We start from the raw sequence: 20,611 nt of genomic DNA, 5'->3' as shown, positions 1-20,611 counted from the left end.
TTAATCATCAGTGTAATTACTGATAATTTATCACTTGCTTTCATACGTTTTAAATAAGAATATATTATAGAATCGAATAATATAGAATCGAATAATAGCTAAATAAAAACAACAATGTTCTTTTTATCCAATCCAAGCAAATTTCAGCGATTCTAACAAGAGTATTAGCGCACAATTACAAAATTAATAATTAATGTTTCGAAACGCGTCAGATATCGTCCCGATATTTTGTTTTTGCTCGATGTTTCATTTTTTTGATTTTATTCTAACATTCAGTGTTTCCATCGGAAAAAATTAAAACGCTGAACATTGTCGATAACGAATGCAATAAAATTATCAGGAATATCGAGAAATTTATGCATATCGCTCATGCGTGCGAGGCCTGGATTTACGTAATTCTTACAGTATTTGGATGTAGGATAATAAAAATATTTTGAAATATTCCACAGCCTGTTGAATTAACCAATCGTTAATTACTTATTTCTAATATGTTCGTGTATCGCTTACTAACGAAGTTTTCGATTATATGTATAGCTGCATATTCAAAAATATGCGTTGGGAATATCTAATTAATATATATAATAAAATACATTAGTATATTATAGTAATAGATAAACAAAATAAGATTTTAAAAATTTAAATATGTAAGTACTTAGATATATAACTTTCAAATTATATGGCGTTTTAGGCGATTAATAGTAATGATTAAAAGGTTTAAAATTTTTCGGTAGTTAAAAATCTTCCTGTTATTATCATAGAATCATTTCCTATAATTTTTGGCATTACATGTACGAACATCTGGCGGGATTATATACTTGGTTGTTAATGATTAAGTTGCAAGAATCAACAACTACGCTTCAAAACTATCTCTCACTATGAGAACATTATACTAATAAAGGGGTAATGCCGAAGGCTACAATGTACATTAATTGAAAGTTTACTCTCAATTCGAACGTTTCGAAAAAATATATGATTATCGTTGCAGAGAAATTTGAAGCTTTATTTAGCTATAGAGGTTAAATACGAAGAACTTAAAACAAGAATCAGCTAAACATTAATCGAAGTGTACATAGGTACATACATAAAATGGCCACAAACATTATATTCTAACTAATTAAGTCCAAATATATTAAGTTACGTATCATTTACATATCGCAGATCCTGATAGAAGAAATACTTCATTGGAATATAAGGGCGTACCCTTATATTCACACATATACCAATACTTTCTGTAGCCATTTTATATTTTACGTTGATCTACGTTCTAATAAACAAAAAGCAATTAAATAAATTTGTAAAATCTTAAATTTGACAATAGTCTACAAACTAAGATGAATACTTCGAAAGAAAATCGTTCGATGGTTACGTTAAGACATTAGACCGAAAGAAATATTTATTAAATAACGTATATGGTTTTCGCAGCTGTTGTAAAAGTGACATGGCGTTAACTAAGAAAGACAATTTGAAAATGCTTCGATTGAATCGATCGATCGTTAATCTCGAGAAAAGAAAATGATGGAAGTTTGCGTGAAACCGAGTTTACGCGTTTGATGGCGACCATGGCAACGTTTGTTCACGGTACGATAGTAGGATGGTGGGAGTTTTAAGAACAGCAGGACGTTCAAGCTACGAGCACCGCGGGGAATAGAGGAGCGAGAGGAGGTGGCGGTGGGGAAGTAGAGACGGCAGACGAGGCAAGCCTCGAACCGTACGGTCTCGATGCCAGTGCCAGTCGCGCTCCTGCACTTCTACGCTACCGAACTGAGTTAATACGCGTTCGCTCTGGCACGTTTACGTGTTCTTCGTTCGTACGTACGTATGTATGTATATATGTGTGTACACGATCCTGTCTGCCGAACGCGCCCACGGTGTAAACACTTTCTACTCTGACCTCGCTTAGTTGATCGAAACGTGGGCGACGAACAAAGCTAGAATAGCCAGGAAAAAGTGACACGCACCGTTAAGTGATATCCTGCGCGTTTGATCCATCGTACGATTACGAGATCGAAGTATGAAAATGACAGTGAACTTCAGTGACCAAACGAACAATCACACGATCAAATTCGTAGTGAAGGATCGAGTGGGTTCTTAGTTTTCTGGTGAGCGTATATGCGATATAAACGAAAATAATGTCAGCAGGTACGCAGTGCTGAGTTACCTACGGCTTAATCGGAAGTTACTAAAAGATAGAGTGTAGTCTGGTGTTGTTGAAATCCTGATTTTTATCGGTGAATACGTGACAGAAGAATTTACCTACGCATATTTCGGAAAATCTTTCCGTGTGTTTCTCAATTAAAGAAAAAAACGAGTGTACGAAACGTATCACGTATGTTCCATTCGAATTTTGGTGCAGCGTACGTCAACCTCTATAGAGTCATATTTCTACTACAGTACGTCGACGTCAAGGTGTCTGGCGTTTCGAGGATCAGCATAGCCTCGTAAAGGGTGCAACAGGACACTCGCGTTAGGTTAGGTCGGAGCGTCGAGATCGAACTGGTTCCCCTAGTGCGGACGTTGATACGATACGCGTTTGGTAGAGTCTTGAAACGTAATAGAGGATACAGGCGGTTATGATGGGTGTATTGAGATGGAGGCACGATCTTAGATCGGATGCCGGCCAACAGCAGCAACAACGGCCCAACAGCGAACGGTCTTCGACAGGACACAATAATCATGCGCACGCGCATACACACACACTGCCGAAACTTATATCACAGGTGAGTTTTTCCCGCGCTCGCGGAAATTCACTGCGGTCACCCGACTATTTCATTAATCGTTTTGTTATTTCGCGAGAATTTTTTCTAAGTGTCGAGCTTAGATCCGATCGAACGGACTGGAACTAATTTACGAACTTCTGTACTTTTTCTATTTTTCTCTTCCCATTATCCCGTTACCCCGGAGGTTTAAAAATAAGATGGATTTTCCTTAAAATCAAGGGATTGGTTATCAGTTTGATCTGATCTGATGGGGCCGAGTTTTTATCGTCGACAGATGTCGATCTATGAAAGGAAAATATTATACGGCTTACTGGCATCCTTTCGTTTTATGAATGGAACATATGTTCCATGAGAAGATCTTTTGTAAGATCTATCATTGTGAAATGGCACTTTCTAGTACCTTTCTATTTGATTATCTATTTTAATTTAGCTTTTGTTCAACAAGCTACTTACATTAAGATGTTAGAAAAAGAAGATAGGAAGTTAAATAGTAAATCTCTCATTTTAGGTTATTATCGAATTGGATGTATGCGTACAATCGATTTAAAAGCCAGATAAAATATAATTGTTAAACATTTTATAATTTTCTATTTAACAAATTACCGAATAATTCCTATTTACAATTTTCACAATAATTTACATTGATTTAGCAATTATTCTTTCTTTTATTATAATGATTTAAACCTCCATAAAGAGATGATTTTGCAGTACATCATACGTTATAAATTACAAAGTAAATTATAGTTGCAAATGCAATACAATTACAATTACGACATATTTTCTTTAACCATTGGATAACATATTGTTTACCCGGTTAGTTTTCGTAAACAATATAGAATTGGAATTTCGAGAATTCTAACAAAGACACGAAATAAGCATCTGACAAAATTAAACTCACCCAAACTTTCGGCCGTTTGGCAGAGGTACAAGCGTAGCAGTTGAGTATAAACCTATCCACGAAATCTAAACGATCTAACCGAAATAACTCGTCGCGTTTCACAAATAACGAGGAAATTCCACGACGGACGTGCTTCCACGGATGCTTTGAAGTAATTACTAGTGATAGGATCAAGTTCAATATGTAACTTATAAATCCGAATCAAATCCAATATCCAAGTTTCGCCTCATAGGGTACGAATATTACTTGTAAGATATAATGGTTCGTTAGTTTAATGGTTAGTTTCGCGACACTCGCAACTTTCGAAAATCTACTTGTAACTATCTATTTCGATATTCGAAAGAATCGAATCTCTTGCAAGTAGCAATCGAATTGCAACAATTAGAAAGGCATAATCATTTATGAAATTCCACAGATCTATAGACAATAAACGAGATACCTAAAAATTTATTTGAACGTCTGCACTTGTGTCTGTTTAAGAACGATAAATTTGTGAAATATTATGTAAATTCGAACAGCGTCCAATTCTATTTGGGAATGCATTTTTTATTTGGCAAAGTATTCGTAGAGTCTTGGATCTGTTGCGTTTAGATTCGAGCGTACTTGATAATACACTTGTGAAAGCTACTTCCTAAAACTTTCATAGAGGATTCGAATCTAGTCGACCGATGTTCGAATCTATTTGCGATGTATATACTTGAATCTACCAAGCAGTAATTATACCAACTGGTTGTCATTGTTTTGTGATATAGAGAATCGTCGATCGAACCGGTAAACGCAATGATGGCCGAAGCGGTAGGTACGCGTAACAGCTCGATGCGGTTCGCACATTCCCGGATGATCCGTTCGCGATCTTAATTCCTTTTGGTCGCGCATGCCAAGTACGCTTCCGCGTATTTCGTTTTCATACGTTGAGCAATGCCGTGGCACGTCCACGCCGCGCCACAGAGAAAACGTATATAACACCGTTGTTACGCTTTTTGCGCGCAAGCTTGACGAGCTTTGAACCTGTCGGAAGGAAAAGTAGCAGAAAACTTTAGCTGCAGCGCTGTAACAGCGGCGTCCAGACAAAAGAAAGGTTCCAAGGTGGAGGGAGATGGAAAGGAAAGAAAAGGAGCAGCAGCGAGAAACGAGCCCGGTAACTGTAACCACAAAGATCAGCTTCGCGGTAATTTTCCTCTAACAACCCGTTACTCCATCGTTCTACGCTACGAGACGCTTTAAAAAGTCCCATTTTCCCATGACCGGCCGACTGATTGGTTATGTGTGCGAGATGTTGCGTTCACGTTAGAGATGCTGTTATAACCTTATCGATAAATATCGATAATATCGAAAAGTTATCTCGACGTATTAAGATAACTCGATATATTGATAATATCCTAACGATATCGATAACTGACTACGTGCATGCGTAGTAATTTGAAACGAGGCGTGTCCCTTGTTTGAAAACTTGTATTGTCAAGACGATATGATCTATATGATCTATATGATATGATTATCCAAATGTATATGATCGAATGATATAATGAAATACGAAAGAAGTTAAAAATTTCCCAAGCTTATTTTTAGTTTGCGGATTTTTATCCATTTGTGGGAAGTTTGAAGATATATAAATGCATAGAATGCATATCATATGCAAAAGTATCCAAAGTAGAGTACTTATAATAATATTTAATACATAAAATAATTTTCTACCTGGATTGCATTTGTTTAATTGGTGGTATATTCACAAAAATCTGAATGTACATAAATATTCGTAGTTTACTTATGATTGTTTTTTAAATAAATATGTATACTGTTAATAGATATAGCTATTTCAATTAACAAATTATTTCTTAAAAATAGGACAAATTCGTTTTAACGAGAATAAGGCAACTGTTACGGTATAGTAAGAATCAATTCGAATAAGACAAAAAGGGATAAGGGAGTAATAAATATATTATCTATATGTTACATTTTACTTTAGTCGATATAATTAACGATATTATCGATATCTTAATATGTATGTAGAAGTTATCGATAATGTATTGATAATTGTTAACAGCATCTGTAGTTCATATTGAAGTTCGCAATCAGCTCGCAAACAGATTCTGAAGTTTGTTTGCCAGCAATGAAGTTTGTTTGTCACTTTCGTGAACAGCTTATAAAGTTGCCAGCGACTACATATTCGCTCAAGAGTTCGCGAGATCGTTATTAGAACGTGTGTAACATACGATGCAACACCTTATTAGCACGTTTGACCATTTTTCTTGTCAATTTGCAATTTATATTCGATCTGTGATTGGTGGTTGGTTATAAAATGAACATTGCTGCGTTAGTTTCTATCAGAAATATATACTTCTTCGTTTCAAGACTTTCCTCTGTCAGTATATTTCTTCTGTTAGGATGTTCTCTTTTTCATCTGACGCTATATCTATATTATTGTGTATATAGCTGATACGGGCAAGAATTTTTGTTTATACACTCCTTTGACTCTCTGTAGAGCAAATTTATTTTTCACGCTTCGCAGATAAACTGAGTCGTTTCTGTTCAAGTCCAATCATTTACTGTTCTACATTTTTTAAATCCTTAAGAAATTCTAGAATACTTACCAATATCTTTACTTCGCTGTACAATCAAATTTTCAAGTAAAAATCTAAAGGAAAGAAACTCAAGAATGGAATTTCATTTGAAAGGTTAAATTTCAAAACTTAATTTGTTTAACAATAACCACTCATCAATATCCAACGAATATTATATATTAGATATATACATATATTATATCTCAATTCACTTATTTCTAATTTCAATTTATATTTTGTACCTTATTTGATAAAGATGAAGATAAAGATATATATAATAAATATTTAAAATATATTCATTAAATAAATAATTAATTAATTGAATACATAATATTTGAAAAATATTCAGTAACCTAATCCAAACTACTGTAATCATTGATGACTAAATGTTATCAATTGAAAATTACAATAATTTTATATATGGACATTATAATAATTCTATAACCACTTATATTTTACTCATAAACTGTTCACAGCTTGTAGTATCATGCTACTGCTTCTGTTGCGAATAATTTTAGACAGTTAGATGCCGTTCAAGATACGTCTCGACAGTAAAGACTGGTTCAGACACAACCATTAGTTTAGTCAAATAGTAAATTAAGCCGAATTTACGCTGTTGATTCATCGAAAAACGTCGCTTTCATCCTCGTTTAGTGAATAGAATTAAAGTGAACAGTGTAAATTCGGCTTTACCTGTTACTTAACTAAACAACTGTCTGAATCAGCCTTAATACGCGTGTATATGAGTTTCTACGCTTTGTGCGCCTACACGTGAAAACCTATACGTTCGCGTAATTACTCGACGAGCCTCGGCACGACTGGCCGACGAGTTAAAGGCTCGCTTTTAACGACTTGCCAGCACGTGCTCTCGACGACAGGCACTTTAATTCTTGCCGAAGACGAACTGGCCCTGATTGGCAAGAATTACACTTGTCGTCGTCTAAAGCGAATTAAAGTTTGTTTAAAGATCACGAAACCGAGACTTATTAATGACGTTCACGGTACGTGCTGGTTGTTTCGTTGTGTTTGATCTCACCGATAGTCCTATTATGCATAGGGTCGAGTACAGGAATTCTTCTACCTGCCATCTATCCTTTAAACCATGTACGCATTGCTGAATTGCTTAGGTTTGCTCGGGTAATTGGCAAATTCCGATTGTAAAATATGCCTAGCTCTCTGCATTTGTTCCTACCATCTTGTAACTAGGAGTATTTGTTTGGCTCTGCTTGTTTAAATGCATGCGAGTAACGCAATTTAGTATTGTGTAAATTCGAAATTGTGTAACATGCCAATGTAATTTGATTTAAAGTAAAATGTTTCGGAGCAAGTGTTATGAATTCGTTATACTAATAACTTTTTGACAAATTTACATAGCAGAAAGTAAAATGTTGATTGTACGCATACATTTCGAGAGATAAATCTCTGCCACGAGAAGAACCAAAGATATATTTGTAGCGCAGAATGGAAACACATTGCAAAGTAAAGATTATATTATACAATATTTAGGTTTTCTTTTCGAAATTATACTACCTTTCAAAAAAGAAATATTTGATTTGACTATTAAACGGAATTTAGTATTTATATTGGAGATTTAAATAATTTCCTGTTAATATACTGAAAATAATATTGAATATTAAAAAAGAATTTACATCTTCAAGGATTCCGATTCTATATATACATACCCATACACGTGTGTACTAATACCGAAAGATTGAAACATATTTTCTTCGCAATGTTGATATACTTCATCTGTTTTAAATGACTTATTGTTGCAGGCTTTTGTGTTATAAAAAAAAACATTTATTTTCATTATTATTGTTTTTTAAAACACCCGTTAATAAATATAAGTTATTCCAAAAGAAATTGGAACATTTTATATGACATGTTAAGACTTTTTAGATGTATTCTTTATCGGGCGATAACATTGTTTGAATAGATAATCTAATTGCTTTTCGTAATTTATCGGCAAACATCAGGGTACGTCAGGATACATCATTCTTTATTACCTCCTAATTTTGAAAATGAACAAGTAAATATACAACATATAACATTTCTCGTTTTCTTTTTATTTCCTTTTCTTCGCAACAAGAAATTGTCATGATTTCTTTATATAATACATAATGCTATTATAAACTTTGTAATAGCAACTGGTTATATGACTTTATTTATGTTTTGGGATAAATAAAAAAATTTTCCATCTTAATCAAAACCTTATTTTATTTTTTTGCCTATAAAATTAAAAATTTCTTTTAATAAATTCCTTTAAATACTTATCTAATATTGAGAGAAAAATGTTTATCTAAAATAATATTTTTTGCTACAAATTTTGGGACTTCACGAAAAACCAAAAGAGAATCAATAATTTCGACAAATAACATCGAATATACATATGTATTTCGATGCAAAATGGTTCGCCACAAAAACCAGTGGGGTTTATCTAAAACAACTAAAATTCATTTAGTCGCTTCCTGTTATTCACATTCCATTTCTCGATTCTCTTAATACACTGTTTTGTTGCATTCGATTGTGTTTGCAATTTATGCAAACTGAAAACGACGTTGCCGTAACGCAAGAATTATTGAGAAATTGTTTGTGAAGAAACAATTCTCGATAAATTACACATGTATCGAATATAATTAAAATCAATTTTTCATGAAACATTTTATTGCCCGAACATTTAAAATTTTACTTTTCTTAATGAGTGATTTAATTTTCCTGATTTAACGTATTATATTAAACACAAACCTGGCGGCATAACACGTCTGACAGTAGAACAGCACATGTTCATCAGCAGATTGTATTTCTGTCCTGACAAGAATGAAATTGAGACTAGTTTCATTGGCAAGGATCTCTCGTTCAGCGCTTAATAACTGAATACGATTCGAATGTAAGATCTTGGCACGTCGTTTCGTTCGACGATGACGTCACTTACTGATAGAGGACGTTTACTAAGTGTTGCAGGTAACACATTGATAATCACTTTATCGACGGTTTAAGCTTGATATATCTTTATCCTAATATCATTGAGAATAATGTACATATTAATGTGAAGTTCGAGTACCGTGAAATTTGTCCATTTTATCAAATCTTCTCTCGCACTTTAACCATGTTTTATTTTAATTGAACGATTAATAAGTATAGAAGAGAATTGTTATTCATAACGCTAAGACTTTTTAATTCATGAATTATTTAAGCACTTTCTGGCACGTGATCGATGAAGTATGCAGGTTTCTTTCTTAGGGAAACTAGAACATGACCTAAGATAAATTCTTGAATTTTGCATAATAAATGAGCAAGCTTTCAACGCTGGAAGGTTCGTGACAAAGAACTCGTCATGCCTTCGAAATAGTCGATTCCCTCGATATGATTCATTGGTTCTACCCACTTCGCATTAGTATGACATTGAGATCGATAATAATTTACGTAATAGACTGGCTGTAATTTAGCTAACAATCTTCCCTCGCAGCCTGTACGCGTTAGTGATTTAAATCGCGTCTACCTTTGTCTGGTCGCATTTCGTATGCGAATACATACGTCTTAAGTGCTGCCAGCATTTTCTGGTTTCCTTTTTAGTTAACTAGTAAGAACGATCTTCTGTTATGTCGCTCGTTAGCACTTTGCGACTAATCTCCTACATAAAGAAATTTCTATTTTTATATCCCCCCAGTTGCCTCGTTTCAACTCGCGTGGCAGTGTTAATGACATTCACATCCACTTAAATCTTTCGAAAGATAAACAAACGTGTTCTCGAATGATTAAACTGTTAATCCAATAGTTTATTCCGTTGCGAAAGCGATGGATACAATTTGCAGGTAAAACACGCTCCACTCGAACCTCGGCTCATTCGATTTTCTATGAAATCCTCCATTTTCTCGCGTGCACTCTCGACGCCCCACGTAGCTGCATTTTGTATCGACGTTCCATTCACTTTCAAATTTCCTTTTGAAAACCGCGGGTTGCTTTCATCTCTCGTAACCCCGGAGTAGCCTTCAATGCCTCGCGAAAAAACAGTTGTGACTCATAAATAGCTACGACTGGATTCGCCCGTTGAAATTTCTTCATTTGCATGCGCGTGGTAAAAGATTAAGGCCCGGACGTCGCCTGTGAAACTGTTATTCATACTTTGCCGTTTCTCAACAGCCTATTAAAAAATTGTCGTAATTTATATTGCAAAACGACTGGTTTTATTATGGAAGTGGTTGCTTGGTGGTTGTAATTGTTTCGGGCTTTACGAAAACATCATCGTTTATAGTTGATATAAAAGAAATACGTTGTTTAATAATACGCATACATGCCGGGAAAGCTATTATTTTCTAGAAATACAAACAACTAATTACAAGTCATACATATCATATTATTTAATTAACGTTTATATGATATGTTTGAATATTATTTGTGTTATGTTTTCTGTATCGCATTTGCTTTGTCTTCTTCCTTTGATGTGATTTTACATTTTATACCTATTATGACGCACGTTTATATTCCAAATAAATATAAATAAAAATTTATAAGTAAAACAAACACTCAGAAGAAGTGAGAGTACGCTGTTACTAGCCACACAATACACATGAAATTAAAATTAAAAGATTTTTTATATTTGTGGTAATGAAATATCATCAAATATTTGTATGAAATACTAATATTTCTTATTATACTTTATTAATACTTCAAGAACATTCGAAAAATTGAGTAGTATTTAAACTAATTTTTTATATTTAGTTCTGTGAAATTAATATACGATTAATATATAAAAGGAAACAATATCGGAATTTAATACAAATTTATTGATTTATTCATTGTAACAGAAGGAAAAAGCAATGTTTCCAAAAAGTATTTGCACACCAGTGTATTATAACAAGTACTACTAATTAATTAGGTATAGATATTATCAAATTTCGTATTGTTTTGCAGTACTTTCATATAACTAAAATAACTTGATACCACGAAGATGAAATGTATAGAACTTGATAAAAAATTGTTTCATTGTAAAATAAGGGTATATATACATATTTTTGATAGCTGGTGTAAATGATATATGTAAATGTATGTATGGTACTAAATTAAGCGATAATACTTACTCATAGAAGCTGTGGATAAATTGTCATATTTACATTCATGTTAATTTGAAGATTATAGTATTGAAAGTGATCTTTTATATTTTCCCCTCATTATTAATCATTTTCTTTGAATTCGTTAAGTTGACTGAAATAACGGGATTAATTAATTTAATGTTTATATGTATAGTTTAATTCGTATAACTCATTAAATTCTCTATTGAAGTTCGAGTATTTAGCTAAGAATATATACTTCATAAGAATGTAATATATTATAAAATTTTGTTATAAATATTTGGAAATTAGGATATTATGTATTGTTTGAATATTATTCTTTCATTTAAGAGGGAGAAAAGTACGTTTTGCCGAGACTTATATTTCTTATCTAAATGAAAAGAATTGGAGTTGCAAAATATAAATAATTTCTGAATAGTTCTTACTTTTTTAAGCTAGTATTAAGATAAGAAAACAAGAAAACCCTGTTATAGCAATACATTTGTTGCGGTTATTTCTAGAGTAAAATTGTACTTATAAGATATTCATATTTAGAAATATCTTTATCAATGCCCCAGATATCGTACAGAATGCATACAGAAACAAAATTGTTTGATTAACAAGTAAAAACTCTATCATTTATTCATTATGTCGTAATATTCCTTTAGAAAAGTGTTTCAAACGTATCATGTATAATTTTTTACTTATATTCTCATAAAAAGTTGTAGTTTAATTGTGGAACCTTGTACCAAGGTAATCGTGATACAGTGAGCAAATAAGGTTATCCTGTAGTTTTTGTTACTTCTCATATTCTCGTACGATATCAAATATTCCATTTGCAAGTCCCTGTAGGAAAACGTTGGCTTCCATATTTTTCCGTATTTTCTTTCCACTTTTTGGACGTGATAAATACTAAGAGAAAATATTGTAAGACACTGGTGAGGAATGTTAGAGTTACAAAAGATAAAATTCCTCGTTGTATCGGCGGGCAGAAATGTGGCCAACGAAGAGAACGTTTGTTGCAGCCATGAAAGCGAGGACTAGCTTTAAAAGGAGTCGTATATACTCCGGTTTTACATGCATCTTTTTTTCCACATTGAGTTTTATTATCGTATTCTTTGAATTAAGAATTACACGTTCGGGAATCGTATAATTTTCAATGTTTCGTTATAGGGGGACGTTATTATCCCGAATGATACGAAATCCAACGTTGAGAAATCCTCGTTCGTATTTTAAACCGTGCAAATTTTTAAAAATATTGAGAATGATAAGGTTCTATATCATTTTCTGCTCGCTTAAATGAGTTTTTATGTTTTAGTTTTTCCTAATTGAACTTTATTGATATATTCTCTGAATATGAGTCAAAGAAATGTATTATATAATCATAGGTTATTTAAAGCTTCATTAAAAAATTGTAACCAATCCGCGAACATATAACACTATCAAGCGTAGTGGTACCAAGCAAAGGTTAATTCAAAGGAATTTGAGTTAATGTCTTTTTGAATTTGTAAGCGTATATCTATTTAGTTTCATAATCAATTTAGGTTTTAACACTCTCTACTGATCTACGTTTCGTGCTGCAAACATATGAATATCTTACAGTTAATTTTATGAAAAGTAGTACGAAGACCGACGTAAATTACCATGTTTTTTAGCCCACTATTTCATGCTTAAATTTTTTACGGAACATCTTATACGTATATATCTGAGCCAGTAGAAGTTCATATTTCTACATTAATAATCATCTAAAAGTTGAGCATCGTTGAAAAAGTAAATGCTGCAGAAAATTTTTTAGTTCGTTTCCTCGAATTCTTTTCGTTATACTGACTGCCTGTAGTAGGAATAATATTTTGCAAGCGTAAAATATATTCTACAAGCGATTACAAGCAGCTAACGGTTTATTACAATAGTACGTAACGCTGCTCTTCATACGATGTTCGAGAAGAAATATCGTGAAAAAAATTGCTAGCGTTTTTCTACAAATATCTGTTTTTACGGGTGAATTTGGTTTCGATATAATAGAGACATCCTGTGCAAAACATACGAAATAAATTGTTTTAATCTCAGTTACGTGTAACTAACGGTTTATCACAATTACATATAATTTCATCTAATAAAAACACCATGAGCTGCGTGTACCAATTTTCTTGACATAAATTCGTACGGTGAATATTTCGAAACGATTACTGTGTTATTACGGCCTTCGTTGTATCGATACACGTGACTTATCGATTTACCGATCACGAAATAAGTATGACAGTACCTACTCCCGGCGGACTTGTACCATATTTGAAATGGAGTTGAAATGGATTTGAAGTCGATGGAAAACATCGAGCTCAGTGTCATTCTATGTGATTTAAAAGAGATAGATATATATACATATAACACTTATACCATTTGAGACAAATAATTCATTTAGAATTTGTCCAGTAAAACTAAGTTTATTCAAGAATATTTTAAAGAATTTTTCTGATGTATATACATCTAGAAGTTTCCATAACTTCTTGTCCGTTTATTATAAAAGAGATTATAAATCATTATAAGTTTAATTTTCCTGAAATCCAGCTGTTAATTATTTTGAAACCATAATCTTGAGTAAATAAAATAAAACTTCGGAAATATAGGTATATAGGCGTGTAACTGTCAAGTCGCGTAGTGTTATAGCGGATTAATAAAAAGTTAATTGAAGATTGCATAATTATAAATGTTTTAAGTTAGAACATAAGTTTAACACAATAAAAATATAATAAATATATTTTTAATGAAGATAAAGACAATTTAGATAAAATCAGAAATTTCTAGAATCGATCATTCTTTTATAATCGATCATACAACAAATGAAATAAAAGCTTTCATTTTGTGAACACATAGGTACAGTGCTTTTATTAGCTATGTGTTTACATTCATAAATAAATAATTTACTGAAAGAGATGGAACCGTATACATAATTTTAACGTTAAACTAGAAAATACGAAGACCCATCATGATACAGGTGTATTGTTTAAGTTTTCTTCAAAGAATTTCAAAATTTATAACCATGTGTAATGCATAAAAATATTGTTCCCGGAAGTATTGTAAGATAAACGGAACTCTAGAAGAGAATACTTTCCGTGACTGCAAATGCGGGCATACATACTATGTAGATCGAATGCATTTTTAAAAAGCAGTGCTGAGCCTTTTTTATATTCTCTCCGTCACTACTGTTTTAGTCTACATAGAGATTCTTTTAGAAAAACGACACTCAACATACAGAATGGTTTAAAAGCTTTTATACTTAAAATTAAAACGATTACATTTGAACTTCATGTTTTGAAATTTTGTATAAACATTTTCTTTCAATTTCCATATGTATACACTATCAGCCATAAGTATTAAAATTTTTGCTGATATTTGGTGTAAATTGTATGCTTTCCTCTGCTTGTATCTATTTTCTAGTTAGTTATTATAATTATTTCACTGACATCATACGTACCTTGTTATGCAAAATATTAAATAAAATAAAATTTTCGAATAAATGTAACGAGTGGATATTCCTATATTAAATTATCTATATGCAGTTCTCTTCTTTAGTCGTATTTAAGTAAATGATGCAACTTTATTCGTTGGTAATCATTTACATTAAATGAGGAAATAGAGTTACGCAAAATTTACTGCAGCGATGTTGGAATAGCAAAGTATCTACATGCTTACATATTCTCCTGTCTCCTTTACACTTCCTTAATTTGAATTTGCCATTCGGAAATCTTTTCAAAGATGCAGAAATCTATTCATTTGACTAAACTAAAAAATTTAATTAGAAAGGTTATTTGACAAAAAATAATGAAAAAAATTAATCTTGATTTGACTCTTGAGTTTTTGTCCTTCAGTTATATTTCGGTTCAAACAAATAAAAAGATTTGTAACGTTTTAAGAGAAACATCTCAAAGGAAAAGAAAACGAGAAATCCCACGTATTCAGAGCCGTTCCTTTATATTTTTCTTGAACTTATTTTATTAAAAATACAGAAACGCGGTTAGTAGGTCGAAAGTAAACCAAAGAACGTAACAGAATAAAGAAAACGAGATTTACTATATTCTTACTCATTATTTCAAGCTATGCAGAAATTTCATGGCTTCACATTCCACCTTAAACATTTAAGAAAAAGTTTAAATAATCGATGCATGGAAATAATCGATTACGTTAAGAGAGGGCAAAGCTCTCATTTGTAATCAACGTATTAACCGCTGCATTCTTCGAAACAAAATACGAGCATGGAAGAAGTGTGTGTAGTTGAACCGTAAAAGCCGGTCGGTCGTACGAGTAGCTCAGTTTCGTTTTAAAAGGCGCTTCGCAAAAGGGGCCGCACAGCTGTTCGTACGGCTCCTCTCTTCTTTTTTTCCTATTTTGACGTATAAGGTTCGAAGCCAAGGTGGAGATTCGCGTATACGCAGGCTATGGCTGCTTCAGAAGAGAGAACAGGAGAGAGAGAGAGAAAGAGAGATTTAGTGAGTCGCCATCATCGTAACGACACGTTTGCTCGGTCGCCATATAGATAGCCAGGTGCAAAGGGTATCGCAGCTGCCATACACCGTCTGCTTACTGACTAACGAAACGGCGAAAAATCGATCCATCCTAGACCGGAATCGAGCTTTCGCCTAGCGTGTGTGCAGTCCACTGAGCGGCCAGAAAATCGATACGCTAAATTACCCTTTAACCCATATGCAACGTCAATATCCTCCCTGATGTGACGCATACACGCATACACGAATTTCGTCAGTGGAAGAAATTGCCTGTTGGTGCTTGGAATAGAAATAAATACATTTTCACACACATCATAGGTATATGCTTGATAGTCAGTTAATTAAAGATGTTCGCCTTTTTAAATTTCATTACATTTTCAATTTTTTCCATCCTATTATTTTTCGATTCGAGATTTAAATATTTGCTTTTAGTATTCAATAGATTTATATTTTATTAGTTTTGGCGCATTTTACACTTTTCATGAATAAAGTATTTGAAAATTTGAGAAGAAGATAATCTGAAGCCATATGAAGTGATACATGAAGAAGAATTGAAAAACAGTAGATTTGAAAATCGCTTGAATTATTAGTAATGCAAGAAAAGAAGACGTTACTACAGACTATATTATTAATTGAAAGACGTTTACTATAGTCTGGATTGCTATTTATGCTGTCATTTGGAAAATGTTGGCAGAGAAAACATGAATCTAGTTTCTGATATCATACGGTTCTATGTAATGTAAAAAATAAATCAAAATTGAAACAAAGAATAGAATTTTGCAATATACCAACGTTTGTTATCAAATAAAAATGAATTTCACAAAACAAATATTATTACACACTAATACACACTGATAATGCAATGCTAAATTAGCAATGCAGTACATCATTCCACAATACAAAAAATATATTTTCTCTAAATTACATACATATATGGTATTTGAAATACTAAAATTTAGCATTCGTGAATTAATAATTAACAATTAATTGATAATAGTATAAAAACAATTGTACAATAAATTAATTGTAAACTTTCAAGCACTCGATACATTCCTTTCTTAGCTCATAAAGAATTGTCAACCTTCGCGTAATTGAAAGTTTCTTTATTTGAAATGGAATGTTGACGTTGCATCCTTGCAAGTCAGTTCTTTCATATGTTGCCTTAGCTCAATGTTCCTCATGGGTCACAGGCTTAAAATTAATGAAACATAAATATAAATTCGTCTTTACATCAAGCGAATGTATTTTTCGAATATTTGGATTTTTTAAAACGTTAATGTGAATGGACAAAAGTTAATACCGGTGAATTAAATTCTATATTCACTAGTATTGAATATAATATTCACTAATGAATTGCAAACATTAAAAGTAAATTGCTAGTTGCTACATTATTATTTTTGCTTTGGTCAGAGTTACATGTTTCTATAAACAAAAAATTGTTCTAGCGACCCAATTACTTCTTTCTTTCGATGCCTTTCTTTTCTTTAGTGACACGATGATGTATAACATCGGTGTAATTATCGATCTTATCGTGGAATTCAAATGAACGTTGAGAGCTTCGCGAAAGGTTATCGTAGTCGGATCGAAAGATAATACACTCGAATTAGCTTAAAAAGCAAGTGAATACGTGCAATCTGGTATTGAACGTTTCATTCACTGGCATGAAAACAGCTTGATGTTCTAATACAATGTAACCATGTTTACGATGGATCGTGTGATCGTTTGTGTAGCCACTAATTTCACGTTATCGACCTTCACCTCCTTTCGAAACGAGTATACGACACGTTTGTCTCTTTCAAAACAAAGGACAATAAACGCAATACAAATTTTCATCCGGCGTCAGATAGAATTAATTAGGTTAGTGGAAGAAATCCGAATAAACGGAGTTTCTTTTATATGTATCACCTTTTTGTTCATTATACTACCATTTATAAGTATTAGGACAACTGCTGGTTTCATGTAAAATAAATCGATGATAAATAATCTAAATTATCAAGGAAACAATTAATTTGTCAGATTCGATATATATATAGCTATATATATATATGCATTGAACACGAAACTTTCAAAAGTATACCTAAAATTTAAAAATGTGTTGCACAATCATTTATGATATGCATACAACCGAATTACAACAAATACAATACTAATATGAATGTTAATAATATGATGTCATCAAAATAGTAGATAGATGTAAAGAAAAGAGAAAAGTATATAATTCTATTATATATATCAAGTTTATGAGAACAGTATTCTAATATTAAATATGGATTCTTTATAGTCTAACATGATAATATCCTAATGACTTTTTAACTTTGAAGTTTTCGTAAATGTGTATCAAGCTTTTTGAATCTATGGCTCCTTTATACTTTTTCCAATTTTTATAATTTTCAAGGATATCAGTGTTATCTTCGTTATGATGTAAGTTCATGCTTATCGAAAAAGAAGTTGAAATTGTTTTTAATGAGTTTTTTATCTATATTGGGCAGAAACTTAAAAAGTATCAACTTTGTATATTCAAACAGCCATCAAGTAAGTATTAATTAATTGAACGTTTATTATGAATATATTAAGCTTTATATTATAATGATTCATGATAAATTTTCTAATTATACATAAATAAAGATATCATTTCCGAATAAGTATTTGGACGTAAGTATTTGACTGCTTCTCCGCAGTCAAAATACGTTTTGTGTAAATTAGGTTTTTAGTAGGAAATCTAACAAGCTTTTAAACGCATAAGTTTGAAGAATAAACTCACGAAAAATGCAAAAATATCAAATTAAATGTAAAAATCACAAAGTTCGTAATAAAATAATTTATCCGCATTAAGTATGTAACTGATCGAAATAGGAACAACAGAAAAAAACCTATTATTTGGTAGGTATTTCGTAAATGATCAAACTATATAGTACCATATTATATTTGCACCATAATTAGTTGGGATAGTCGGACAGATGGTGGTTTTATAATTCTAAATGCCACTCACTCGATAGTGAGCTCATTAATCTCTAATGAACACTGAAGCGTTAATTGGTATTATACGCGTTTGATTGGTGCCCTATTAAGCATTCGTTTTATCATTTTGATCTTTTTGCTTGAGAACATTAAGCGCCGATATCAAGGGAACAAGTAAATCTCACGACTTTAGAGTTCACATGAGGATAATACAAATTTCATCGTCCGCCGTGTAGAGAATAGCTGCATTCAAGATATTCTCCCGTAAATTTTCCATCGGGGATAGTTTCGGACGATATATTTTTAGTTCCAGAGAGAATTAGTTTATTAAATAATGATTAAGTTCAGAAGGGACTATAAAAGTTCCATGGAATATTCTAGAAGATTTTTATGAAAATTCCCGTTGTCTACATTTCGCAAATTTATTAATACCTTTTTTTGGTTTTTATTGTTAAATTTATTTATTGCGATATTTAAGAACTTAATTTTTCTTTGTTTAATAATAGAAATGCTAACATTTTACAATTAATGAAAGACAAAAATATATAAATATTGCTGTAGAATGTGTAATAAATTGTAATAACATAATCATTCCAGATTTCTAGCGGATGTTCTTGAGAAACAATCATAATCACAGCTTCCTCTATAATTCTTGCATACATATTATCCGACAAAATGTTTATCAATTATTCGAGCTAAATGTATCTATCTTTATAAATATTATATAACTTGAACACACAAATCTTAAGAATTATTTAATGTTAATTTTTCAGTATATACATTTTGAACTTAAAAATATGTGAAAAATACTGGAAAATTGTTTTGGTCTTGTTTGGTATTATACAAATTCCTGTAACTGAAATCATTGTATTTTTAAAACAGAAGGACAATTTGAAAATAATCAATTGCATTCACGAAATTCAAGAGTATTCTTCTCTGCTCATTCTGTTTATAGGTCTGCATTCAGAGCGATTCGAAACGTAATATGAAAATAGTATTATATAACATCAAACTGATAGTTCGCTTTGTCGGAGAATGACTCATGGTGGGGATGAAACTTCTATTTCTTTAGTAAATCTTTATTTCAAATTCATATCGCGAAACATGTTTGTTTTATCGCGTATCGTTTACGCGTCATTATTAATAATCGCATAAAATTAGATATTATGCAAGCACGTATGTTTCAAATACGTTGTTTAATTTAATTTCTTTTTTAATTTATTTGTCAAATTTTATCGTTTTACGTGTTAACAACTTCTTACAGCATTTTATGGATTTTTTGCTATTAAATTTTTTTCTCAGTTTCCAAGTTTAATGAGAAACAAGCATCTATTGTATACGTCATATTTTATATATTTTTATATTATTTTTTATATTATCCTTTTTTTATTTATAAAGCATATATTTTCGTTCTTATGTATAGAAAGGAATTGCTATTAATATTTCTCTCATACGATCAGAAACATAGTGTACAACATTAAATTGAGACACATAGATATATATATATACAGTTTAAATGGAATTAAATGTTAGTGAATGACAGTATTATAGATAGACAATTAAACTTTACTATATTCTTAGAAAGTAATAGTTCCTTCAATGAAACTTTGCTATAAAAATGCCACCATATAACTTTTTACTACAAAATTGAGATCATATTAAGAGAATAGTAAATTAAAACTTTATGAGAGTTATAGGAGCTTGTGGGAAAGGGAAACAACTTTAGCTTGCTGATATTGTAGATAGCTTTTAAACTTGAGAAGTAAATCTTTTTATTAAAGCCGCAATTTATCGTTTACGTTCTATTTTTCGTTCTATTATATCATGTAATAAGATCGTTCGTCTTGCAGTGTTACATTTTAAGAAATAATGAAAAGACGTCGCTTATAACAAGAAGTATAGATAAATATTGCTTGCAACTTAATAACCT

At 31.8% G+C, this 20,611-nt stretch overlaps 1 protein-coding gene across 8 annotated transcripts in view; it reads left to right on the top strand.

Moving 5' to 3' along the window:
• LOC126916589 (rap1 GTPase-activating protein 1) overlaps positions 1 to 20,611 on the top strand; it is a 254,018-nt gene that overhangs the window by 168,739 nt on the left and 64,668 nt on the right. The window contains exon 1 of one of the 8 annotated variants that reach the window (XM_050722538.1): positions 1,708 to 2,717. The exons of 6 other annotated variants lie outside the window; for them this stretch is intronic. In XM_050722538.1, the coding sequence (XP_050578495.1) occupies positions 2,571 to 2,717 (147 nt within the window). In that variant the 5' untranslated portion in view covers positions 1,708 to 2,570. Of the gene's footprint in view, positions 1 to 1,707; positions 2,718 to 4,567; positions 4,754 to 20,611 lie in introns of those variants that run through there. One more of the 8 variants, XM_050722539.1, reaches the window with a different exon arrangement.

Source organism: Bombus affinis, chromosome 5, assembly GCF_024516045.1.
Source record: "Bombus affinis isolate iyBomAffi1 chromosome 5, iyBomAffi1.2, whole genome shotgun sequence".
Taxonomy (NCBI): Eukaryota; Metazoa; Arthropoda; class Insecta; order Hymenoptera; family Apidae; genus Bombus; species Bombus affinis.
Note: the sequence above shows the minus strand (reverse complement) of the source record. Positions and strands in the feature narration are given on the sequence as shown.